The sequence below is a fragment of the Sylvia atricapilla genome, chromosome 13 (genome assembly GCF_009819655.1).
Source record: "Sylvia atricapilla isolate bSylAtr1 chromosome 13, bSylAtr1.pri, whole genome shotgun sequence".
NCBI classification, from domain to species: Eukaryota; Metazoa; Chordata; class Aves; order Passeriformes; family Sylviidae; genus Sylvia; species Sylvia atricapilla.
In genome coordinates, this window is record NC_089152.1 from 523,098 (window position 1) to 535,382 (window position 12,285).

The 12,285-nt window shown below is 56.7% G+C and overlaps 2 protein-coding genes across 3 annotated transcripts in view; one reads left to right on the top strand and one right to left on the bottom strand.

The window, feature by feature from the left end:
• Positions 1-602: 602 nt before the first annotated feature.
• WDR76 (WD repeat domain 76) lies at positions 603-7,411 on the top strand. Its single transcript, XM_066328144.1, has 13 exons — positions 603-695; positions 852-1,211; positions 1,675-1,767; positions 2,159-2,214; positions 2,670-2,790; positions 3,484-3,585; positions 3,672-3,715; positions 3,815-3,968; positions 4,665-4,817; positions 5,381-5,595; positions 5,978-6,130; positions 6,577-6,630; positions 7,026-7,411. The coding sequence occupies exons 1-13, from the start codon at positions 627-629 to the stop codon at positions 7,276-7,278; spliced, it is 1,827 nt and encodes a 608-aa protein (XP_066184241.1). The 5' UTR covers positions 603-626; the 3' UTR covers positions 7,279-7,411.
• A 1,877-nt stretch (positions 7,412-9,288) lies between these two features.
• Positions 9,289-12,285, bottom strand: part of FRMD5 (FERM domain containing 5) — a 67,297-nt gene continuing 64,300 nt past the window's right edge. The window contains exons 14-15 of one of the 2 annotated variants that reach the window (XM_066328150.1): positions 10,281-10,621; positions 9,289-10,101 (exon numbers count right to left, since the gene is read on the bottom strand). In XM_066328150.1, the coding sequence (XP_066184247.1) occupies positions 10,054-10,101; positions 10,281-10,621 (389 nt within the window). In that variant the 3' untranslated portion in view covers positions 9,289-10,053. Of the gene's footprint in view, positions 10,622-12,285 lie in introns of both variants that reach the window. The other variant, XM_066328149.1, reaches the window with a different exon arrangement.

The window sequence follows — 12,285 nt, forward strand, 5'->3', positions numbered from 1 at the left end:
GGCTCTGAGGCGCTGAAGGCTCTGAGGGCTCCGAGGTCTCTGAAGGCGCCGTGGGCTCCGAGGGCTCTGAGGGCTGAGGGCTCTGAGGGCGCCGAGGTCTCTGAGGGCTCTGAGGACTCTGAAGGCTCTGAGGTCTCTGAAGGCTCTGGGGGCTCCGAGGGCTCTGAGGGCTGAGGGCTCTGAGGACTCTGCAGGCTCCGAGGTCTCTGAAGGCTCTGAGGCTCTGAGGGCGCCGAGGGCTCTGAGAGCGCTGAGGGCACTGAGGCGCCGAGGTCTCTGAGGGCTCTGGGGGCTCCGAGGTCTCTGAAGGCTCCGAGGTCTCTGAAGGCTCCCAGGTCTCTGAAGGCTCCGAGGTCTCCGAGGTCTCTGAAGGCTCCGAGGTCTCTGAAGGCTCCGAGGTCTCCGAGGTCTCTGAAGGCTCCGAGGTCTCCGAGGTCTCCGAAGGTTCTGAGGCTCCGAGGTCTCTGAAGGCTCCGAGGCTCCGAGGTCTCCGAGGTCTCTGAAGGCTCTGAGGCTCCGAGGTCTCTGAAGGCTCCGAGGTCTCTGAGGCTCCGCGGTCCCCGAGGGCGGGCCCGGCCGTGCCGCCCCGCTGCGGGCGGGAAGCGGCGCTCCGCCCCGCGCGCGCCATGGCGCTGTCCCAGCCCGGGCCGCGGGAGCCCGAGGAGCCGTCAGCGCACCGCCGGCAGCAGCTGCAGGTCCGGGGCCGGGGGGACGCGGGGACTGACCTGAGGGGAGCCGGGCCGTGAGGGGAGAAAGCGGGGGAGGTGAGGAGCGGGGCGGGCGGGCTTCAGGGCCCGGAGGTGTCGGGGGTCCGGCCGCGGGTCCCCGCCGACTGCCGTTCGTCCCCGCAGGAATCGCCCCCGGCCGGCCCCGCCGAGCCCCGCTCGGCCCCGCAGGAATCGCCCCCGGCCGGCCCCGCCGAGCCCCGCTCGGCCCCGCAGGAATCGCCCCCGGCCGGCCCCGCCGAGCCCCGTTCCCCCCGGCAGGAGCTGCGGGTGCTGCTGACGCCGCTGCCCGCGGAGGCCTGCCCGCGGCCGCAGAAGCGGCGGCTGAGCCCCGCGGGGCCCCGCGGCCCCAAGAGGCCGTGCCCGGAGCCCTCGGGCGGCCCCCGAGCCCCGAGCTCCCCGCCCGGCCCCAGCTCGGCGGCCCGCGGCCGCGACGGGCCGTGCGATGCGGACAGCGACGGCAGCGACGGCGGAGACGCGGCTCCGGTGAGCGCCCGGCCCCCGGTTATTATCTTTGTGAAAGTAAAGCTTTTGAGTGTTTTTCTTCTGTACTTAGGTTCCGCTCACCCCCGCCACTTTTTAACCTCTGGCTGGCAGTGTCCCGCTTCATTTTACACTTTCTCTGAAGTTTTAAGTTCTTTGTTGGGTTTCCTTATGCTTGTTTTCATTATTAAAAATTTTTGGTACAATTCTCTTCGTAGAGTTAATGGCAGAGTAAATTCTGTAAAGCAAGCTGGACCTGTATGGACAGATTTCGGTGCTGATACATGAGCACCCTAATTTGTATGGTCTGACATTTGTTACAAATATATCAAACTACTTTAAAATAATTTAATTTAATAATTAAAAAATAATTTAAATAGTTTAGAGACTCACTTCAGTACGCCGGGAACCTCTCTTGCAGCCGAGTAACTGTATGATGGAGAGTGACTGGCTTTTCTTTCTGTAGGATGGATACTCCCACCTGTCAGCCTACGAAAGGAAAAGGCTGAAGAACATTACTGAAAATGCTAAATTCTTTGCTGCACTAAAGCTGCATGAGGTTTGTATAGGGTCTAAATAGCATCAAAATGCTCTTTCCAAGTGTCTTAGTTGTACTGTCACCCCTCCTGGGGTAAAACCCTTTCCTCACTGGGGCAGCTGTGCATGAGGAAAGCCACGAAAATCGTGGAATCCTGGAATATTTGGAAAGGACCTTAAAGCCCCTCTCATTCCAACTCCTGCCATGGGCAGGGACACCTTCCATAGACCAGGGTGCTTCAAGCCCCGTCCAGCCTGGCCTGGAACATTTACAGGGGTGGGGCAACCACAGTTTCTTTCTTCTTATTATAGATAATTGCAGCAAGTTCATTGCTGCTTTGAGATAATTGTATTTTATACAGGTTGGTACTTTATGCTCATTATTGATAATTAATCTCTTTTTTCTCTTTAAGTCAGCTGCAAGACTTAACCAACTTACACCTAAAAGAAGATCTCATCCCACTAAAAGGTACAGTAACAGCAGATGAGATTTATGTCCTCAATTCTTCATTGTGGGATGAAAACAAATGTTGGGAAAAGATGGGGGAAAAAAGAGGGTGTGACCAAGGTACAGGGTAACCATTAAATATGGAGGAGAAGGCTCTGGCCGTGCCAAAACAGTGCCAGGTCAAGCAGAAAATGAGCTGAAGCCCGAAGAAAGAGCGAGCTGTGTGATGGGAGAAGGTGGGAAAGGCTGGCTTGGTGAGTGGGTGGCTGGGGGGATAGTGAATGAGGAGAGCTGGGAAGGATGGGAAGCGTCCCTGGTGGGATGTGTCACGGGGACAAGAGGGGTGGCACCTCTGTGTGCGCTGGCAAAGGCAGCCCACCCCTCCTGGTGCTGTCAGCCTGTGTCCAGCCTGTCCCTGGGCCTGTCCCTGGGCACGGGGCCTGTGCTGTGTGACTGAGCTGCTCCTGTCTTTCCAGAGCCAAGCCCAAAAAGGCGGAGGACGAGCCGACCCGGCGGCGATCCATGCGCCTGCTCCGGGTGGAGCCGCTGAACATTCCCTTGATGGAGTCCTTTCCCCCGGCAGCGGCCCCGGAATATGTGAGATGGGGAGGGGCTGCAGGAGGGCTGGGGGCACTCGAGAGCCACTGCTGCTGGCACTGCTGGGTGGCACTGGGCAGGGCAGAGCCTGAGGCTTTTGGGAGGTGGTGACACAGGGACAGGAGGGCAGGGTCAGTTCTGTCACCCCGAGCAGGGGCCACAGTCACACCACGGGCCAGGCAGTGCTCTGTGGCCCAGGCTGATGACTGGTGCACTTGGGGGTCCACAGAAGGGTCCTGAGACAACACATTCCTCATCAACAGCCCACGGAGCTGAGCAGCCTTAACCCCAAATGCTTTTTACTCTGGTTTTTATTTCACTTCTGACCCGGTTTAATTTTCCTGGGTAATATTTACCATCTCTTTGAAGCGGTGATGGAGCAACAAGTTAAAGGTGTGTTGTTCCGAGAGATGGGAATTTAAATCTTCCGTGGAGCTGTAGAATTGATTTGAATCTGTAATAAAGGTCTGGCTGGAGTATCAGGAGAGGAAGAAAACCAGGGAGGCAGTTTGTGCTGCCAGTGGAATTCTCTGTCTTTTTAATAAGGTTATGCTATCCCCTTCTGTTTTTACTGTTCATTTCCTGTCCTGTTGTAGGCGTGTTCTCAGAATGTCTGTTGTGGGGAAAGCACAAATTCACCTTGTTTGTGGCTTTAGTTGGTTTGAATTACAAAAATTGCCAATGTCATCCCAGCCTCAGGTTCCTGTCGGACCTTTCCCCATGGTTCCAGAGGATCAGGCAGAGAACAGTAAAGGGACAGAGGCCTTACTGAGCACGTGGATGAGGATAAGTGAGGTATTGTTGGTTTAATTAGTTATTGTTGGACAATGTAATTTCACTTGCTCTCTGATTCCGATTAAAAATCTCCGTTCTATCTGCAGCTGAAAGCGGAGGATGCTGACAAGGGCACACCTGATATAAAGAGGTAATGTGAAAATTTCCAGCAGCCCAAACTGGGGGTTGTCTGGCCCCAGTTCCTTCCCTAATGAACATTTTGGTGATGGTTGTCATTCTGGTTTTGCAGGTACCAGGAGGGCCTGAGCAGCATGGTGCTGAGCGAGGAGAACGTCAGGAAGGTGGTGAAAGCCCGGGTGTGTTCCATGGCCATCCACCCTTCTGAAAGCACCATCCTCGTGGCAGCTGGAGACAAGTGGGGGCACATTGGCCTCTGGAATGTGGTGAGTGCTTGATATGCTCCTCACCTGAACAGGTGTGTGGTTCAGCTGCAGGTGGGGCACAGCCTGGGCTGGCATTTTGTCATGCTCATGAGAGTGCTTTAGGTTTTTTACATTCTTAGGGATAATAGCCGGTGGTTGTCAAGAGTGATTGTCAAATCTAGAGTTGCCAGAATGGCTTTCCCTTTTGCTCTTCCTTGGTTTTTTTTCTGAAGTTTGAGAGCAGAGTCATCTTTGTGGGATGAGCCAGAACTGGGTCCAAAACGACCTGTTCAGTTTCTTTTAAAACAACAAAATGATGCAAACTTTAGAAGAGAAGGCCCAGGAGAGCCTGCTTTCATGCAGTTTGGGTCACTAATTCACCCTGAGCTCTCAGTAAGCCAGTGTGTCCATATTTTGGTGTGGTAGAAGAAACCAGCTGTGGGTGCAGATAAACCAGGTGCTGCGGTCCAGATCCTGGGCTGGTGGCTGCAGCGCCACTAATTGCAGCAGGAAATTGCAGCTTACCACAATTAGGGACCAAAAGCAGTCTCACTGTCCATATGACCTGTGCTGGTGTGTCCTCTCACCCAGCACCCTCTGCCTCCTCCAAAAAAAACACATTCAGAGGGCAGAGATCTGGCTTTAAGAGTTGTAGTCGTTAACAGAAATAACCACAGTGATCAGCAGCCGTGTCTGTGGGATCTGTCCTTTCTGCAGAGCTGCGGCGCTGAGGAAGGAGCCCACATCTTCATCCCCCACAGATTCCAGGTGAACTGCATGCACTTCTCCCCCTGCAACCCTGCTCAGCTGCTGTCCCTGGGCAATGACACTCTGCGCTGCGGCGACGTCACCAAGGCTGTCTTTGATGAGGTGGGGCACTGCTGGGGAGGTTGACTCTGCTGCTACCCATTCTTTGGTTGTTCTATTAACAAGAAAGTTCAGGTTCTATTTCCACAAGGGCACGTGGATCAGCCTGTAATTAATATCACATAAGTAGGGAGATGTTTCCTACTCACCAAAACCCAGTGGCTGCCTGGGTTCTCCCAGTTTCCCGGTTTATATTTCTGCACCTGATTAAAAGTTTCTGGAGTGCTGGAGAGGGGAAAAGATACCCTTGTTCCTCAGTCAGTGTGTGCTCAAGGCCAGCAGCCCTGTGACAACCCAGAGGTCACAGTGCCTTGTAGGAGCTCTAACAGGGGATTTGGAGTGTGCTGTTGCTGGTCTGGTTTGGATGGTTAATTAACCATCTAATTATTTCCCCTGTTTCACAGGGGGTTACCTGCATGGCTGGGTGAGGCTGTCACTTGGGCTGCATGGTTTTTAGTGAACTAAAAAGGGAAAGGATGAAACCCATAGCTCAGGGAGTGTTTGGCTGTTGGAACAACTGCCTGTTTCCTTGACTTTTGTTGACATTCAACCTCCCCTGGGCTCAGATCTGCAGGAGTGAGGACACCTTCTCCTGCTTTGACTTCCTGGAGGAGAATGGCTGCACTGCCATCGTGTCCCACTGGGATGGGGACGTGGCTGTTGTGGACAGACGGACGCCAGGGCTGTCCTCGGAGCTCTCTGTGGACATTGGCTTCAGCAGGACACGGACAGTCCACGTGCACCCCGTGAACAGACACTATTTCCTGGCTGCTGGCTCCGTGTACGTAGCCCAGGGTGAACTGCTTGGTGTGTCAGTGCTCTGTGTGCTGGGCAGAGCTGGCCTGAGGAGTTGCTCTGCCTCAGCCTACAGTCAAAGCTGTCTCAGTCCTTCTAGAAAACAGGTGTTCAGTCCTTTGCAGGATTTGAGGTGGGGGTTGGTTTTATTTCCCTTCGCCCTTTGGAAATGGGGACAGATGGGCCCTGGTGGTCTTTGGCACAGAGGGGCTTTGTGGAGGGCTGGTTGGGGTGGTTTTGGTACTCCCCAAATCCCTTGGAGCCACCATTTGAGGGGATATTGGAGCTCTGAACCAGCTCTGCCATGCTCTGGAGCCTTTCTGGTGAATGAAGGATAATTACTGAAGTGTTTGTGGTGCCTGTTGCAGGGACGTTTGTGTTTTCGATGTCCGGTACCTGAAGGCCAAGGGGAACAAGCCCCTGAGCTCTCTCACGGGACACACCAAAAGTGTGGCCTCGGCCTATTTCTCACCTGTCACTGGCAGCAGGGTGGTGACAGTGTGTGCTGATGACAAGCTGAGGTAAGGCTGTGGAAGGAGGAATCCTCATGGAAAATACCGACTGTTCGGGTGGATTATTATTATTGTTGTTATTATTACTTCTCCACATGACCCATCACTGAGAACCTTCTGTCTTATCACTTTACAAAAATGATAAAAATTTACTGGCATTAACATTTTTTAATGTCATTTTTAATGAATTTTTGTTTGGTTTTTTTTTTTTTTTCCTTTTTGTAATTCTCATTTTCCCTCGGGATATTAAACAGTAAAAATATACAGGTACTGTTTAAAAAAACCTATCAAACAAAATCAAAACCCACAAAAACAGCCAGCCAAAACCTGTCTGGTGAACACAAAATGCCCAGAAACTACATTTGTTTGTGGCTGGGCCCCAGGGGCTGATGCTGTGTGTGAGGAGGGGCTTTGTAGCACAGGGTCATGGGGTGAATGTGCTGTTCTGTGCCCAGGGTCTACGACACCACGTCCTTGTCACCCACTGTCACAGTGCTCAGCTCCATCAGGTAAGGACAGCACCAAGGCTGCTCCTGTGGGCCTGGAGGGACAGGACACAGGGAATGGCTTCCCACTGCCACAGGGACGGGATATCGGGGTGGGATTGTTCCCTGTGAGCATGGGGAGCCCAGGGATTCCTAGAAGTGTCCCAAGGCCAGGATGGGCAGGGCTTGGAGCAGCCTGGGGTAGTGGAAGGTGTCCCTGCCTTGGCAGGGGGTGGCTCTGGGTGGTCTCCAAGGTCTCTCCCAACCCCAACCATCCTGGTACTATCCCATCCTGCCCATCCCAGGACAGCGATCCGCTGCAGGGATCTGCAGGTTTAGGAGGCAAGGGGGCAGATGGGGCATACGTGTTGATTTAAAATGCTGGACTCACGAGGAGGAATGTTGCTGTTCCCCTGCAGACACAACAACAACACGGGCCGCTGGCTGACCCGCTTCAGGGCCATCTGGGACCCCAAGCAGGAGCACTGCTTCCTGGTGGGCAGCATGGCACAGCCCAGGCAGATCCAGCTCTTCCAGGACACCGGGAACCTGCTGCACACCTTCTGCAACATGGAGCTGCTCAGCTCCGTGTGCTCCATCAACGTCGTCCACCCCAGCCAGAACATCCTGGTGGGAGGCAACTCCAGTGGGCGCCTCCACGTCTTCAAATAGAAGTGCCTTAGGTCTTCCTTTTTTACCTTTCTGCGTTGACTTTGTTTATTCCCTGCTAGGCAGTTCCCAAGCTGACTGTTGTTTCTCAGGACAGAAATGTACTTTGAAAGTCTTAAAATAAATAGTTCGAGCTGCTTTTGGCACCCGTGTCTTCCATATAAATATGGAAATTTTTTTATTTTGTTATAATATATATGTTTTTATTTCCATTAATATTTATATTGATGGAAATAAAATTGATTCCTCCCTCGGGTGCTCCTGGTGCTCCAGCCCCTTCCCCAGCTCTCGTTCCCTTTCCTGGATATCTCCAGCCCCTTTGTGCCTTCCTTGTGGTGAGGGGCCCAAAACTCCCAGGTGCATGTGTAAAATTGTGCTCCCAGAGTGCAGAGACGTGCAAGGGACTCACCTGCAGCTCTGGAACTCTCACTCCAGTGGGAAGCTGCAAAGACCAAATTTCTCACAGTTTGAGCATTTATCACTTGAGTAAAGAAAAATCAGAGTCACGGAACAAAGCTCATCCCAACTCTTGCTCTTCATGATATTTAAATATTTATTTAAATTTAAAAATACTTCTCATGGCACCAATGATTTTATGCTAACTAAGGTATTGGATATGTAGAAAAAGGTACATTTTGAAGGAAAAAAAGATGTAACTTACAGTATTTGGCACATGAAAGGTTAATCTCTAGGTTTTCTTTATGAAAACTAAGAAATTCACATTTTCAGGTATTTTACTGTCTACTGCTGAAAGATGCAGTATGCTAGGACGAGATTCATGGGTTTCTGATCTCAGAACCTATGGAAACGACGTTTTGATAGAAAGACGAGTCAAACTAACAGGGCCTGAAACACAGGACAGGATCTGGGACAGACCCGGAGGAACTGGAAATTCAGCAGTTCCCCAGGTCCTGCGGTAAAACGCTGGGTGACAACGGCAGAGGTGGCCCGGGGCTGGCACCGAGCCGTACCCGAGGAAAGCCAAGGCGGGAGGTCCCGGCTGGGGGCTCGGAGGATGTGTCCACAAAGGACGGAGCACGGGATGGAGCTGTGCTGTCACCACGTCACACAGAACATCGCAGTGAGGAGAGGAGGAGGAGGAGGAGGAGGAGGAAGGACGACACTGCAGCGTTAACCCGGGGGTAAAAAATGTCAGCGTCGGGACGAGCACAACTGCATAGAAACATCAGCGCTATGGGCTGAGGTAGGAACACTACACTAAGAGTTAATCTTGCTAATGTTGCATAAAACAGGATTATCATGTAAAAAAAAAAAATCGCTCCTCCGCCTCCCGGAGCCTCCCTGGAGGGCTCCCGGAGCCTTCCCGGGGGCTCCTGCCTTGCTCTGGGCCGGGGCTGGAGCCCACCGCCTCCTCGGGCCTGGGCTGGGGCTGTGCCCCCCGACGGGACCCTCACTGTCCCCTTATTGCAGTGACAGGAGCCGCCGTGGCCGGTGTCACCGTCCCGCCCGGTGGGTGCTGGATGCTCAGAGACAACACGGACAGCAGCCTTTAAAAAACTGCAGTTATGGCCCCAGCTTACGGAAAAATCTCTCCCTGAGATGAAATTAAACTTGCTCAACTGGTTTAATATTTTTTTTTCTTTTTCTTTTTTTTTTTTTCTTTTTTTTTTTTTTTTTTTTTTCTTTTTTGCTGATATGTCCGACTTGTCACCCCAACCTAAGCAGAAGTGGCTGTTATTGCTCCCTTGGGTGGGCTGCTGCTCCTGGTGACCAACAGTCCCGGGGGTCGTGCCATGAGTCGGGTTTATTGGCTTGCACTCGACGGCGGTCGGGGCTAAAGGTGTCCCTTGGCTTCTTCAGTGTCACCTGCCCTTCTGAACTCGTGTCCTCTTGGGAAGAGTCCCAGAGGCAGAGTTCCTCCTCTGTCCCAAACGCAGCGGGGCTGGGCTGGCTCCCAGCGTTTACTCTCACACCATTGCTCACTGGGAACCGCTCGGCCCCTGCCCCGGTCACCCCATCCGTGAAGTAAAAAAAGACTGGATTAGATCTGATAACAAAATAGCATTTCCTTGTTAAAATAGACCTTGAAATGTCTCTCTCTCTCTTTTTTTTTTTTTTTTTTTTTTTTTTTTTTCTTCTTTTTGCTGGGTTTTTCTTACAAAACAGGTACGGCTGGCGGAGGGTAGAGGTCATCATCCCGATAAACCTGACACAGTCACTACAGCTCCACGCCGGGTTTGGCGTCCCCTGGCTTCCGTGCTCCCCTGCCCTCGGGAGCACCGATGCTTCAAAGGCTGAGAAAAGTGGCGAAGGGCCGAGTCCGCAGCAGGGCGAAGGGCTCCGGACGGCGGGAGCGGGCGGAGGGCACGGCGGCGGCCCGGGAGTGTCGCGGCTGTCACCCGGCCCGAGGCTCCGCCGGGCACGGGGGGCTCTGCCAAGCGGCCGGTGGAGGGCGGGGGTGGCGGGCACAGTGCGGATTTGATACCGTAACAGTACACGAGTGTTAAATTAAACCTCAGTAGCACCATTGCTAAAGCTCCTGCGGAACGGCCCCGCCGAGCCCCGGCGGCTGCGCGGGGCAGAGCGCTGAATTCCCCTCTGCTCGGTGCTTCCCAAGTCGTGCGCGGGGGGTCGGGGTGGGAGGTGGCGTGCGGGCTCCGGGGCTGGGCACGGGGAGGAGGGGGCTCCGGGGGCTGCGCCCACCCTCCTCTTCCTCCCGGACGGCCGCCTCCTGGGCCGGCCTCGGGGTCGGGAGGGGAGGGTTAGTGAGTGGCGGCGGCGGGTCCAGGCCCCCGTGGTGGCTCCTGCCTTCAGGTGTCAATGAGCAGGTTTACCACGGCGCGGAGCTTGCAGGCAAACCATCGCCTGAGGGGACAAAAGTATTGGTAATGGAACTGCTCGAACTCTGGGGTCTGGCGGATATCGCGGAAAAAGGCAGTGTCAAGGTCGGACTCGGTAAGGACGATCAGGAGGAGGAGCAAAACAAAGAGGAGTCCAACTGTCACAAGGAGCAAACGGAGGACACTTAAAAGAAACTTATTCACCTGTTGGGCCTGTGCCGGCCCCAGGCCGCCGGCGCCCGGGCACAGCGCCCGCAGCTCGCCCTCCGCCTCCGCCGCCGGCGTGCCCGCCTCCGACTCCTTCTCCTCCTCGATGCTGCACGGGGCGCCGTTGGCCTGGCGGGACAGCAGCATCAGCTCCAGGCTGTGCTCGGCCACGGGCGTGGGCAGCACGCTGTCGGCGGGGCTGTAGCTCTCGTCGGCGATCACCGCCACCCGCTCGCTGCTCTCGGCGCGGCCGCTCCGCCCGGGGCCCGCGAACGCGTCGCCGTGGGAAGCCGAGCGCACCGGGGTCGAGTGGGCGCTGTCCCGCAGGGACTCCAGGCCTGCGGACACACGGGAAGGGACAAGGGAGGCTCAGCGGGGTGCTGGGGGGTCCCTTTCCACAGCCGGGAGCCTCCCGCACTGCCCGGTGTCCCCCGCGGGGACGGGGCGCCGCTGTCCCGGGGCGCTGCCGCTCGGTGCTGGTCCTTTGGGACCTTCAGGGCGGCTCCTGCCCGCGGCGGTGGCACCTCGACACCCGCCTGGCCCGTCACCGGCGCCGCCAGCCGCTGGCAGGGGCCGGCCTCATCCGCAGGCGGTCACACGGATCCGGGGCTGTGGCTGAGGTGACGGTGACAGTCCCCTGGCAGCCCGCAGTGCCTGGGGCCCCTCTGCCGCTGGCAGGACACGGCGACAGGAGCCGGGGAGCGCGGCCATCGCGGGGGGACAGGGATGGAGGGGGAATGATCAGAATCCCGGGTGGGAGGTGTCCCAAGAGAGGGCTGGGCTGGGCTGCCGGGGGTCCCCCAGCGCAGGGGGGAGATGTCCCCGTCACAGGGGGGAGACGTCCCTGTCACAGGGGGAGATGTCCCCGTCACAGGGGGAGAGATTTCCCCGTCACATGGAGGGAGACTTCCCTGTCATAGGGGGGAGATGTCCCCGTCACAGGGGGAAGATGTCCCTGTCACATGGAGGGAGACTTCCCTGTCACATGGGGGAGATGTCCCCGTCACATGCAGGAGGCTCCTGCAGCACACGCTGCTCTGAGTTCATCACGAACCAAACGTTTTGCGTCACTCACACACGAGCAGGAGCCATGGCAGGAGCTGTGCCAGCCCCTGTGCCAGCCCCGTGCCCGGCTGAGCTTTGCCAAGGAACTCCTGCCCCTAACAACACGTCCTCCAGATCTCCAAACCCCAAGAGGACACTCAGATAAGGGACTCGTTCTGCCCGGCTGGGGCGAGACAGGAACTCTGCCACTGCAGTGGCCCCAGCTCCAGGGAGGGTGGCTGAAGGTCATGGTGGGGACCAGCTGGTCCCCAAGGCCACCCTGCAGGTGGCTGGGGAGGGACGGGGCTGGACCTGTCCCCGGGGGAAGAGCACAGTGCACTGAAGCACCTTGACATGTTGTCACCACACGTCCCGGCTGCCGCAGGGCTCAGGGCAGCTCCCGGAGCTCATCCGGCCGCATTCCCGGGGATTTGCAGCCTCTCGCGGCTGAGCGCTGCCCCCAGCCCCGCCCGGTGCAGCAGCAGCGCCGGCTCCGGGCAGTGAGGGGGAACAGGCTCTGACCCCGCCAGCTCTGCCCTCTCCCCTCTCATGGGAACCTTCCCCGCGGCCCCCACTGTGTCCCCAACACGGGGGACAGCCACTGCGGGGTGTCCCTGCTCGTCACCACAGTGACGGCAGCGCTGGCCCCCAGACCCAAACCCTCCTGGGGGAAGCCGGAAAATCCCGGACATCCGAGTCCAGCCCCACCACCGGCGCCGCTCTGAGTAACAACACCCCGAGTGCAGCCAGCCTCGGGGAGCCCAGCCGTGCATTTCCTGCATCCCGCACTCCTGCATCCCAGCGCTCCCGGGGCGGCGGGCAGCAGCTGCCCACGGGGAGCCCAGTCCCCGCCGGACACGGCCCAGGAGCCCGGCCCCCGCGGCGCAGCGTTACCTGGCTCGGGCCGGTGCCCGGGGCCGGCGGGGAGCAGCGGCAGGATGCCCAGGGCCCGGGAGAG